The sequence below is a fragment of the Oenanthe melanoleuca genome, chromosome 1A, assembly GCF_029582105.1.
Source record: "Oenanthe melanoleuca isolate GR-GAL-2019-014 chromosome 1A, OMel1.0, whole genome shotgun sequence".
Taxonomy (NCBI): Eukaryota; Metazoa; Chordata; class Aves; order Passeriformes; family Muscicapidae; genus Oenanthe; species Oenanthe melanoleuca.
The window spans coordinates 22,339,057-22,351,715 of NC_079334.1; the positions used below are offsets into that span (position 1 = coordinate 22,339,057).

Sequence of the window (12,659 nt, forward strand, 5' to 3'; positions counted from 1 at the left end):
TGCTGTGTGAGATGTTTGCTCCAGGAAATCACCTGGGGCCAGCCCCATGAGATAAACTCTGTTAGAGGTGCAGCATTAGCACAGCACTTGCAGTGCCTTTGAACTGTGCTCCCTGGGACATGCAGCTCACCAGTTTCTGGAAATACAGTGGGATGCTCCAGGGTTTGCAAGGAGCCTTCTTCTGCCTCCTCAGTTGCCCTCAGAGGTTCACAAAGGCACAGCCCTTTCACAGTTGGACTGTGGCAGCTGGAGCTGAGGCCCACACTGCCCTTTTTTTCCTGGAGAGGGCTGGTCCAGGGCCAGCAGAGAGCAAGCCTGGCCCTAGCACAGTCCTCAGGGAAGAGTTGCACAGGTATTCCTCAATATAAACCTTCCTCCAAGCACAGGGTCACAAAGTCACTGGCTCCTCAAGCCAGTTCAATTTCCCATTTTCCAGCTTTTTTTTAATGCACTAACTTCCTCCTGCTAAGGAAAATATAAGTATTTCCTTTCTGCTTGCTTTGTAGCTGATGAGTAGTTAACAGCCCATGTGAAGGAAAAGAGAAGCATGCAGATACCCTGAACTGGGCTTTGTGTCAGGTTTTGTTCTTACTAACCCAGCCTCATCTGCTGCTCTTCTGGGCTCTGCTCATGGGAAGGCTTGGGAGGTGACTGCAGAATGAGGACAGCCAGGATATCACAGACTTAAGTCTGAAGTCTAGTAGAAGTTTTTAGTCCCAAGGAATTGGACTTTTTAAGAATGTCTTGTTTTCAGCATTGTTTCAGTTTTTGCATCCTCAAGCCTGCTCAATGACTCTGTTAACTAGCCCTAGACTTGTATATCAGGCTGGAAAATAAGGATTTGCTGTAAAACGACACAGAATAAGAGCTCCAGGAATAGCTTTGTCTATCTACTAGCTGTGCATCATTCCCAACAGCAAATTCAGTTACAAAACATCCAAACCACTCTGGGCAGTTTTGATATAATTTATGTCTTGGTCTTTTTTTTTTTCTTGCATAGGCATAAATTACAATCTGTTGATTAAAAAATAAAAGGAACAAAACAGTGCAGCATTTGCAACAGGCTACAGCATCAAACACAAACTCCTGTCTGTAACCATCTGTTTCTGCAGGGCTAATTCGTAACACGTGAGTAGGGCAAACTGAGGAGGAGGGAGAAGAGAGGAGGGAAATGGAGTAAATAAGAGAAATCTGCTCCCACAGCTGTTCTGCATTTCTGCCTCACCAGGCTCATCTTCAGCATCAGCTCTAGGATTAAATACCCCTGGGCAGAGAAGTGCATGCTGAAGCAACAGTTTTTTGTGCTCTCTTTGGCAGCTCTGGGAAGTGCTGCAGAAATGCTGCAAACCACAATCTCCAGAGCCAGCAGCTCTGGACACTCAGCACAGGTGCTCAAGCTGCAGCCCAGCACTGATGCTGAATTTGGAGACTGAAAACCCACATGTAATCTCAGAGTATGTTCCTGGGGATCGTCACCCAGATTGGCACGGGGAGGCCTCTAAAACCAACTAGGAAAGAGCATGAAGCCCCAGGATAAGCTCCCACTGCTGGCTCCAGGGAGTTTTACTTAGAACAGCAAAGATTTTCATGTCCAAAGGACAGGGCAAGCTTGCACTGTAAAGCCAAATGCTCCCTAACCCAGACAGAGCACTTAACACTCACATGGAAGGAGCAGAGATCTCACTACAACTCCATTTTCAGGGGAAGAGGTCACCTTTTCTGCCTCTCACCAGCATGCCTGATTTACCACAAAACCATTTTTTCTTGGGCAGAGACCTTATCCGTCCTAACAGTCCAAGCCAGAGACCCGGGAGCCAGAAAGGGGTTTTCCCAGGCTCACGGTTATAGCTCTTGCTCCAGCAGACAGAGAAAGGTGAGAAAAAAGGAGAGCTTCATCTGTGCTCTCTCTTTATGATTCAAACAAATAGAGGAGCTGATCTGCTGAGCCCAGAGCAGGTCTAGGCATTCATAAAAGCACAGCTCCATGTGCTCAGTGCACTCATGGACATGACTCCAAGGCAAGCGGGCAGCTGTAGACAAGTTTAAAATAACTTTGGCTGCAGATGCCAAGAATTAAGACTATGCTCAATATAGGAGAGAATTTATAGTCCCTGGCTCTGGCTCCAGGTCAGCTTTCTCCCTGCAGCAGGGCCTCCCAGCTCTGCAAGAGGCTCCACAGGGTAATTTTAACCTGTTTGGAGACAGGACTGTGCCCTCTGGGTTCACTTCCCCAGCTTGGAGCAAGGAGACCCCTTCAGAAGGGATGTGCTGCCACCACCCTCACCCTCCCAGGCTGGCATGGAGGGAGTCAAGGCTCAGCAGCTCTGCCTGATACTCATCAGGAGATGCTGAAAGGAGACACTACTTCAGCTCCTCCTCCTCCTCCTCTATGCCTACAGTGCTTCAAGCAGAGACCACCAGAGTGGGAATCAATACCTGGTGCTCTCATGATGTCAGGGGAAAAGCAATACCAGCACTGGACAGGGCTGAAACACTGACCATGAGCCCTTTAGCTTTTCTTTCAATGGAACATAACTAAGAGCTGGAGGCAGTTAACACCATGCAAGAACATAACCCAAACTGTGATGCAGGCAGCCAGGAGGTGGAGGGGCCAGATGGCCCTAGCACCCCTCAGCCTGGGGAAGGTGTCTGTGCATCCTTCCTGAAAACCCCTGCAGTACCTCCACCCATCCCAACAGTACAGGCAAGACCTACACGCCCACTGCAGGCAGAACTCACCCTCCTGCTCCAGCCCAGTCCTCCCACAGCCAGGGCTCAGAGAACAGTGCAATGCCAGTGAGGAGAGGTAGGAGGAAAAGGGAGCCCTTCCAAGAGAAAGGAGGTCAGCCTGCACCAGCCATCTGCCATGGAGGACTGGAGAGCTGAGGGAGCCCTGCAGGCAGGGGGTGGCTCTGCATGCTGGCACCTGCAAGCCCTGCTGATTGCCCCATCTCCCCCACAAGAGCCCTGCAGAGCCTAGGGCAGCAGCTCCCACTTGCTGCTAACAGTCAAGTATATACAGATGCAGCCATGGGCAAGAGGCCACAGCCATGCATTGCAGTCTCAGAGGACATCCAGAGCAAGGAGGGCAGGGAATGCCTCCAGCACCCCACCAGCAGCAGTGCACAGAGGACCTCAGCCTCCAAGTCCAGCTACCAAGCAACCAATAACGTGAGGCCCATATTTTAAACAGCTCTGCTCATCTTATTCTAGCTTATCCTACTGTGTGTGCTATTCTCCTACTAAACAAAGCTCTAGCCCTCCCCATATCTAAGCCACTCATCCAAGTGGCACCATGTAACATTCTCTGGTTAAGTACAAATTGCATGAAAAAAGTCTTTTTTCCCTTTGTTACTACAAACCCACCCCCCCCAAAAAAACCAGCCCCAACACCCCAACTGGAAAATAGCTCCCATCCCCACCTCTCTTTAAAAAAAAAAAAAAAAAATCAGAACAAACCCCAGAGGAAAAGCAGGCAACAGGAATTTTCAAAAGCATCATCAAGCTTAACACTGGGGAGGCAGCCAGCCAGGGAGGCCAACAGCATCCTGGCAGCAGGAGGGCTTGAGTGGATGGATGGCAACATGGAGGTGGGCTCTGCCACCAACACGTGCCACGCTCCTCTCCTCCTGCTGCCCCCAAACCATTAGTTTATGTTAATACTTCATTAATACTGTCTTATTTCCTCTCTGCCCACCCAGCACTGGAGGGCTGGAGATCTCTACCCAAACCAACACCAAGGCAAGAGAAGTGACCCTGTGTGGAGGGGACTTGGTGGCCACGACAGGTGGCAGCGCCAAGTCAGGCACCAGGGTCCCACACAACCATCTCCTGCACCCAAGCCTGCATGAAGCACATCACAAAATGACACACCCCTTTCCCAAGCCCTGGCCATGCTAGAAAGGAGCGGGACAGCAGGGAAGGGGGGCGGCGCAAACCCGATACAAAGTTAGCTTACAAAGTTAAAATGTCCCGTGCGCTGAAAACGAGCCGGGCTGCGCTAGGACCCACGGGGGATGCTCCAGCCTCACCACCCGGTCCTTGCAAGAGTGAAAGCCTCACCCCTTCAACAGCAGCTCTTCTCCTCCCCCCAGGGGAGCTCCCGGGGCGGCTGCTGGTGCACGCCAGGGTTTCCAGGTGCGAAGCAGTGAAGCAGACGCGTCCCCTCGTGCCGCCAGCCCGGCACATCCTCGTCCCCGGGCTCAGTGCTCCGGCTCCCCGTGCACTCGGAAGCGGTAGATGCACGTGTACTCGGGGTGACCCCAATTGCTCAGCACCCGCAGCTCCACCAGCTGGTATGTGCCCACCGAGTCACCCTTGGGGAGGAGGGAAAAGAAAAACCTCGTGAGCTCTCTAAGGCTCAGAAAACCCAGAGGCCTCATTTTCGTCTCGGGGGTCAGGTGCTCTAGGGGGAAAAGCATTTACCTCCAAGTAAAATGTTTGGATGGGGTCACCGTTGTGGTCGTAGGTGAACTGTCCCAGGAGAAGGCCCTCCTCCTCTCCTTCTTCTTTTAAGCCCTAAGGAAGGGCAGGGAGGCAGAAAGGGAGAATCAGGGGTCATCAGAGAGGGAGATCAGAGGTCATGCACACATCCAGGGCAGAAGAGGGAGAGGGAGACACAAGCATGCTTGGCCCCCACTCCTGCTCTTCCAGGACAAAACAGACAAATGGGAACAGGGACCAGTGGGGAAGGATGAAGGGGGAAAGACCAAAAGTTACATCTACTCAAGCCCCTTTGTCCCTATGTTTCCCCAAACTCTTCCTGAAATCTGGTGCTACCCCTCTCCCCACCAGTATTAGTTATTCTTCTTCTTCAGGGTAAGGCCAACCCCCCCAGAGCATCCCACAACCAGGTATGGGGTTTGTTAGCCATCCCTTCCAGCACCCTCCCACTGTATCCCATTCCCCTCAGGTCTGGGTAAGGGCACTCACATAGACATTAAAGTCCTTGGGGGCACTGGGGATGGTCCCCTGCGGTGAGAGGGCTTTTGGGATGTGCTCCAGCGTCACGGCCGTGGGGCGGATAATGCCAGAGAGGCGGATCACAGCGAAGCCCTGGGAGCCACGAAACGCCCAGCAGTTCCCAGGGTTGACGTCTGGCTATGAGCATGGAAATGAAACACCAGCAATGTTACCACCATCAGAGTCACTTTCCTCCCACCAGCCTGGCTGCTGGTTGGAGCAACAGTGCAAGGCCAATAAAAGGCCCAGGAGAATCCCACTCGGCACCCACCTGCAGGATGACGCGGGGGGACTGCGAGTGGTACCACAGCGGGATCCCGAACAAGCTCAGCAGCGCCGTCCGTGTCTCGTAGGTCTCCGAGCAGCGAGTGTTGATGACGCTGGCCCCTGGCAGGAGAGGGGATGGCAGCAGGTGAGCTGAGTGCCAGCACCCCGTGGTCACCCCTCCAGGGCTCATCCCGACCACCTACCTGCTGACTCGAGGGCATAGTCAACCATCCCCACCCGGTCCTCGCTGTAGCGCTTCAGGGCCTGGCCCACGATGAGATGCACTTGCTGCAGTGGGAGCAGAGGGCACAGGAGGGTGACAAACTGGGGCAGGCATCCTGGCCCCCACCCACCTGCTCCCACAGGGACAGAGGGTGCAAGGACCTTCCCACAAAACAGCCAGGGCATGGAACAGCCAGGGGATGAATCACCGTGGCAAAAATGAGAGCACACGCATTTGGCTGGGAAGCCTCGTTAGAGGTTGCTAAAAATACTCCAGGGGAGAGGAGCTGTGCAGTGAAGGGGCAGCACCCAGGCACGCTGCACTTGCCTGTCCCCAAGAGGGACTGGCCCAGAGGGAGGAAAGCTACCACTAGACACAGCCTGAACAGACCACCCAGAATCATCTGCCGGTCCCTCCTGCCCTGTCCCACAGGATTGATGGGAGCTCCCCTCATCCAGAAAAGGAGAGGATGGCTGGAGCATCCATCTGGAGCCAAACTCAGCCCAAGGAGCTAAGACGCTGCAGCACCACTTTGAGTCTAAACTTTACAGACTGCACAAACTTGCGCAGACTATGGGGACTGCTAATCCCAGCTTGATCCCTCCCTCCGCTACCTCCACAGGGAATTGCCAACAACTCTTTCCAAAGCAAGCAGGCTCATTTTTTCCCCTTGGTGTCATTCTGCTGAAATGCTTTGCACCAAACAACTCAGCAACACTGCTGAAGAATGGAGATAAGCAAGATGCTCCACCCGTGGAAACCTTGCTGGCACCTGTCCCACATTCTGGGTGATGGATGCACAACCAGAAGCTTGGATTTCAAGACAAGTAAGAGCCTTTTTTTAAGTAAGAGCCTTGCAGGGCTGCAGGTATTACCACCTGTGACCCCTTCCAGAGCACAGAGCAGGCACACACTGAGAAGGCAGTGGCAGAGAAGGAGTTTGAAGGGTGCTCTTGCATCCTGTGAGCCCAGGACCAATATCCCAGCCGCGGGGGCCTTCCCAATGCCTCTGCCATCTGCCAGGCACACGCAAAGTGGGGCACAGTCCCCAGCCCCACACCTGCAGTCACCACGCATCCCTGGGGCTCAGGCCAGCACTCACCTCCTCTGTCACTCCTGCAGTCCCTCCTTGCCGCAGGGCCACCCCAATTCCAGCCTGGGCATCCCGTGCCGACAGCCTCCGGTCCTCCAGGACTTTTGCAAGGATCTTGTGCTCCAGAGCCTGGAGCTCTGTTTGCAAGTCCTCCCGCTGGAGGATGAAGGCAGCAGCACCATCCTGCTGGGACTGTGACAGGAACCTACTGATCCACAGCGGGAACTGTGCTTCCACCTGGAAAGGTGCAGGCAGAGCTCAGCCCTGGGGCAGGGAGCCCTGCTCGCCCTTCTGCCAAACAGCCTGGGGACAGGCACTCACATCGGCCCGCACTGTCTTCAGCTGCTCCAGGATCCCCTCCACGTGCTTCCCCATCACCTCCTGGTCTGACTTGAGGCTTGCCAGCTCCCTCCTCAGCACTGCCACCTCCTGCTCCAGCTTGCCCAGCTCCTGGCGGAAGGTCCCTCGCAGGCTCTCCTGCGCCGAGCTGTGCCGAGAGAAACGTAACAAAACCTCGTGCCAACAGGAACAGCTCCCACTGCAAACTGGAGGAACAGGTTCATCCCACACCACCTATGCTCAACTCCATCTCCAGACCCAGCTTTAATTCCAGTGGCAGTGACCTCTTCTACTGCATCCCATGGGAAAGCATCCTCAGCTCACGGACCACATTCACAGTCATGCAAAACGACAGCAGCAAAGGTCATTTGATGCCATTGCTCTTGGAGCCCTGCTGCCAGAAGGGGTCAGGGTGGAACAGACCACAGGGGGTCATTTGGTCCAACCTCCCTGCTCTAGCAGGGTCATCCCAGAGCACATGGCACAGGATTGCATTCAGACCATTCTGAACTGTCTCCAGAGAGGGAGACTCCACAGCTTCTCTGAGGAATCTGTTCCACTATGTAGTCACCGCACAGGAAGAAAATTCTTCATATTCAGGTGGAGCTTCCTGTGCATCAGTTTCTGCCTATTGCCTCTTATCTTATTGCTTGGCAACACTGAGAAGAGCCTGGCTCCAACCTCTTGTGACTCTCCCTTCAGCCACTGACTAGGCTAGGTCCCCTCTCAGCTGTCTCTTCTCAAGGTGAACAGGCCCACTTTCCTTCAGCCTTTCCTCAGAGAGATTCTCCAGTCCCTTCATCATCTCTGCAGCCCTCTGCTGAGCCAGCGCCAGGAACTCCATGTCTCCCTTGTGTTACTGAGGAGCCCAGAACTGGACACAGCACTCCAGAGGTGGCCTCACTAGGGCTGGGTAGAGGGACAAGATCACCTCCCTCAACCTACTGATGCAGCCTAGGATACCACTTGCCTTTTCGGCCAGAAGAGCACAGTGCTGGCTCCCAGACACCCACACATGCATCCTTCCTTCCTTTCCCCCCCCCACTATGTCTCTTGACCTCTCCTTTGTCCCAAACCAGTCCTGCAGATTCCTCCTAAGCCTGGCTGAGGGGAATTCACCCAGCTACCTGCCTGCCCCTAACAATGGCCTTGCCCCACAGCCAGCATTACCTCTGCCACTCCGAGTTCAGCTCCAGCAAGCGTGCTTCCATCTCCTACAGGAAAGGGGGAAAGAGTGAGACCTGTGACACCACTGGGGAGGGTGTCCTGCCCAGGTGACACCACTGGGGAGGGTGTCCTGCCCAGGTGACACCACATGCTCATCCACTTACCCGGGAAGCTTGTGCCATCTTGCCCAGGCGCCCATCCAAATCCCTCTGCACCTGGGCTCGGAGGGCATCCAGCTCCCCCTGAGGGATGAGGAACAGGGTGGAACATCAGAGCCTGGCCCTGCACAGCCCCTGCACAGCCCTGCACTCCCCTGGCACCCACCTGGAGGTGGTTGGCCATGTCGGCGCGGAGATGCTCCTTCAGCCCCGCGTCCCGGCGGCTCACCAGCCCCTCCAGCTGTGCCAGGATGTCCCCTGGGGGAGGTTCTCCCCCTGCTGTCACTGCTGCCGCCCCACGACGCAGCTCCCACCGTGACAGCTCGGCCTCCAGCGCCTCAAAGCGCTTCTCCAGGGACTGGAAGCGAGCCAGGAGTCGGTGTCCCCCCTGCAGCGACAAAAACAGGGCGTGATGCAGCCCCCAGGGAAGTCCCTGCTCCACAGGACCCCGTGAAAGGGGAGCCTGACCACCCATTCCCAGCTACTCCTCAGAGTCAGTGGCATCTTACTCATCTGTTCATCCCATGAGAAGGCAGATATTCCCCCTGCTCCATCCCAGGGACACCCCAAGAGTGAGATGGCCACAAGATGGGGGAGCCAATGTGGAACCATCATCTGCCCCATTCTCCACCATTCCTCATACCCTGGAAGCAATTGTTCAGCCATGGATCACACTGTCCCAGCTCTCCCTGCAAGGCACTCATCCCACCTGGGCCACCATCATGCCTTTGCTGAAGCTTACCTGGTCCAGCGTGGTCAGGTCCCCTGCCCCAGGAACATCAGAGGAGGAGGAAAGTTTTCCAGCTCCCCACCATGGGAAGGAAGGCAGGCTGAGTGTTGACAGCCCATATGGGTAGAAGTACCAAGCTCCTGGGCACAGAAGGACAAGATAGTCAAAACCACAGGATAGATATACTGATGGCTGAGCACCTGCATGTCCAGGGATTACAAGGAGACACTAGCACAGGGATGCAGCTGGATCAGGTTACCAAAAGCCATGACCACTGAGCTCCAGGCCATCCCATCCCATCCCCCAGCTTTGGCAGTGGGATGCTCTGCACTGCCCCACATCTCAGGGCAGCACATCAAGGGAGGCTGTCTCACCGTAGGCAGCAGCAGTGAGGAGTAGGAGGAGCAGCAGCAGCAGCAGGGACCTCTTCAGACGTGGGTAGCGCCTGGAGCACAGAGAAGAAAGAGGTGCCTGTAGGACTGCAGCCACCTTCATCACCTTTGGATGGAGGCCAGAGGGAAAGCAAAGGTGACAAGACAACCACCACCCCAAATGTGCCTCCCCTTTCCAGGGTCCTGCAGGTTTTCCCCACACTTCCCCCATGCTGGTGTCCCCCCAGCACACTCACCTGGAGAAGGGGACTCTGTCCAGGTGGGAAGCCGTGCCGGTGAGGCGGCGCCAGGCCCCTGCCAGCCCCGAGAACAGCCACCCCAGGAACCGAACTGCCAGGAGAAAAAATAAGCCTCAGGAGGAGTCCTGGCAGAGGTGTCCCCTCCATGCCCAAAGGTGGCACCACAAGGAGATAAAACCCCTCCACCCACACAGGGAATAGCACACACAGCGCCCAGAGAGTAGAGATGCTGACTGGCAAGAGCACTGCTAGAAGTGCCCTGCAAGCCCTGCACTCACCTGGGGAGGTGAACACTTGCCAGAGGAAGGAGCCCACCCGGGAGGCTGCAGTTCTCAGACCTGACCCAGAGCTACTCTGGCCTGAATAACAGTGACCTGGAAAGGAAGCAGCAAGTCACCAATGCAGACAGCAACCCAAGGCTTTGCACTGGGGGTGGCATCTAGCGGGGACTGGCAGCACACTGGGTACAACCAGGCCCTGGCTGGTCCCCCTGGGGGTGCCTCCCCCGCATTCCTGCCACTACAGACAGACCAGTGCATTCCTACCAGCATAATCATCCTCAGAGGAGTAGCCAGATGAAGATGTGTAGGTGTCGTACGTCTTGCTCTCTAGCACCCCATTGATCTTACTGGACTCTGTGTCCCCTGTACCTCTTCTCCTCCTACTGGAGAGCTCTCCACCTGCCCCCAAAACACAGAGTTCCACTGAGAAATCACTTCCACAAGGGGCAACCCAGTCAGCCAGCCTGGGCAGTTGCCCCAATACTCTCCAGTGTCCAGGGAGGACACTGTCTCCAGCTGTCCTAGGAGAGCAGGAGGGCTCACCCCAGTAGGTGCTGCTGTCCAGATCATCATCCAGCATGGAGCTACCCAGGGCAGCAAGGCCCCGGCTGCCCCCCAGGTAGGACTCGCTCATCATGGACTCGCTGTAGTAGGAGGTTTGTGTGCTGGGGGCGGGAGAGAGGCGCTTGGTGCTACTCGATTTCCTCCTGATCGTCCTGCGGGAGGCAAGAACAGGCTCATCAGACACATGTGGGTACAGGGCGGCGGGGGGGAATGGGGAATTCACCCCAATCCCTGGAGCAGCATCACTTCCCTGCACACCGGATGGCGGCAGCTTTCGGAAGCGGCAACCTCTGCCGAGCGCAGCCTCCGCTCCGCTCCCTCCCCTCCCGCCCGTCCCGGCCATCGCTTCCGCTCGCACCGCTGCGGTTTTCCGCTTGCAGCGCACCTCCCTCCTCCTCCTCCCTCCCGCCATCCAGCTGCACGGGAGCTGGGAGCTGGCACCCGGCCACCCCGGCAGGCTCCTGTGCCGGGCAGGGAGCGCGGGGCTTGGCCGGAGCCGGGGCACAGCCCAGGCGGCCATGCCGGAGCGCCTCGGGCTGCCCGTCACGGTCCCTAATGCAGCTATCCCCTCACCCCACCCAGGAGGGTGGGATGGAACAGCCCCTGTCAGATTTGGGCACCGACCTGCCGGTGGTCTCCTTGAAGGGGAGCTGTGTCCCCCCCAGCAGAGATGCGCTGCTGCTGGCCGCGGCATCATCGTCCCCGGGGTAATAGCGGCTGGTGACAAGGCGCTGGCTGCGGCGGGACATGGCGGCGGCAGGAGGGGGGGCTCGGCTCACCTGGGCTGGGGAGAGGGAAGGCTCAGCGGCAGGGACGCACCCAGCGGGATCCCACTCGCGGGGACCCCACCCCTGTGGCAGGGGTCCCGGCCCGCACCGAGCACCGTGGGATGGAGCCGCCTCCCCGCACAGGGGTCCCCGATAAACCCCTCGCCTCCCTTCCCCTCCGCACCCCCGGCCCGACACACCTTCCTGCCCCCCGCCCGCACGGCCCCGGCTGTGCCCCGCACACCCACCGGCAAGCGCCGCGCAGCCAGGAGCGATCCTCTCCGTCCTTCCCGGCCGCTCTGCCGCCGCTCCCTTTTGTTTTGCGGGGGAAGGCGGCACCGCCTCCCCCGGACCCCCCCGCCGCCGCCCCGCCCCGCCCGCCGCCGCGGAGAGGGGCAGCCCTGCTCTGCCCGCCTCTAGGGACCTCTTCTTTATGTTATTACCGCAGCTGGCACAGTTATTTTATTTTATTTTATTTTATTTTATTTTATTTTATTTTATTTTATTTTATATTTTATTTTATATTTTATTTTATTTTATATTTTATATTTTATATTTTATTATATTTTATATTTTATATTTTATTTTATTTTATTTTATTTTATTTTATTTTATTTTATTTTATTTTATTTTATTTTATTTTATTTTATTTTATTTTATTTTATTTTATTTTATTTTCATCATTTTGGGGGTGCTGATGATGACAGCCCATCCACACTCCGCTGCTGCCCGCCGGGACCTGCACACACCTCAGCCCTGGGCTTCTCCCGCCGTGCCCAGCACGGGCAGCAGCCAGCCCACGCTGCCAGCCCAAAATGGGAGCTGCCAGGTGCAGGGCTGTACCCCAGCCCCCTTTGGTGGGAGTGAGAAATCCCCGCACCCCACTCACCACCCACCACGGCGACACGGCCGAAGCTGTCCCTGGGGCGTGGGCAGCCCCGCTCGACTGGGCAGGCTTGTTCTGCTGCTCCCCAGCGCTGGCTCCAGACACCCCGCTGCCGCTGCTCTTCCCCACGGGCGGCCGGGCAGGCTCGTCAGGGGCCAGTGAGCCAACCCGGGCTGCTCCCGTGGGACCTTGAACCGCTGCGGCACAGCTGGGACCTTGTGCAAACTCACCAGGCTGCAAAAACAGCCACCCTCCCACACCCCGCGTTTTAAATCTGACGGCGCCTGGGAAAAGATTTGCCTGGGGGAGCTCTGAGAGTCAGGGCAGCTGGCCACCTGTGTCTGGACGCGGTTTTTAGGCTGTGTCTGCAGGGCAGGGTGCAGGAATGGTCCCCCTGGCTTTGGGTACGGAGCAAAAGGGTATTTATATAAAGAGTTTAAAAACGACGAAGCTGGCAGAAGGGAAGGAACCTATTGCAAAACAGCCCTGAAACCTTTTCCTCCGTGTGCTGGGCTTTGGGGCACAAGCCAGGGCAGCGGCAGGAGACGTGCTGTCAGCATCGGGGGGGCACACCGCAACAAACCCCGATTC

The 12,659-nt window shown here is 56.3% G+C and overlaps 1 protein-coding gene across 1 annotated transcript; it reads right to left on the reverse strand.

Annotated features, from left to right (window-relative positions):
• Positions 1-952: 952 nt before the first annotated feature.
• On the reverse strand, positions 953-11,518 carry SUN2 (Sad1 and UNC84 domain containing 2). Its single transcript, XM_056482499.1, has 18 exons — positions 11,431-11,518; positions 11,040-11,199; positions 10,395-10,567; positions 10,116-10,250; positions 9,849-9,944; positions 9,568-9,661; positions 9,314-9,384; positions 8,952-9,079; positions 8,376-8,597; positions 8,216-8,293; positions 8,055-8,098; positions 6,867-7,032; positions 6,555-6,782; positions 5,433-5,517; positions 5,234-5,349; positions 4,933-5,100; positions 4,426-4,518; positions 953-4,316 (listed from the first exon to the last, which is right to left on the reverse strand). The coding sequence occupies exons 2-18, from the start codon at positions 11,162-11,164 to the stop codon at positions 4,203-4,205; spliced, it is 2,136 nt and encodes a 711-aa protein (XP_056338474.1). The 5' UTR covers positions 11,165-11,199; positions 11,431-11,518; the 3' UTR covers positions 953-4,202.
• Positions 11,519-12,659: the final 1,141 nt, after the last annotated feature.

Coding starts and splice junctions, on each gene's coding strand:
- SUN2 (XM_056482499.1), bottom strand. CDS start 11,164: ATGTCCCGCCGCAGCCAGCGCCTTGTCACCAGCCGCTATTACCCCGGG. Junction 8,294..8,375: donor ACATGGCCAACCACCTCCAG/GTGGGTGCCAGG, acceptor CTCATCCCTCAG/GGGGAGCTGGATGCCCTCCG. Junction 5,350..5,432: donor CTATGCCCTCGAGTCAGCAG/GTAGGTGGTCGG, acceptor CTCTCCTGCCAG/GGGCCAGCGTCATCAACACT.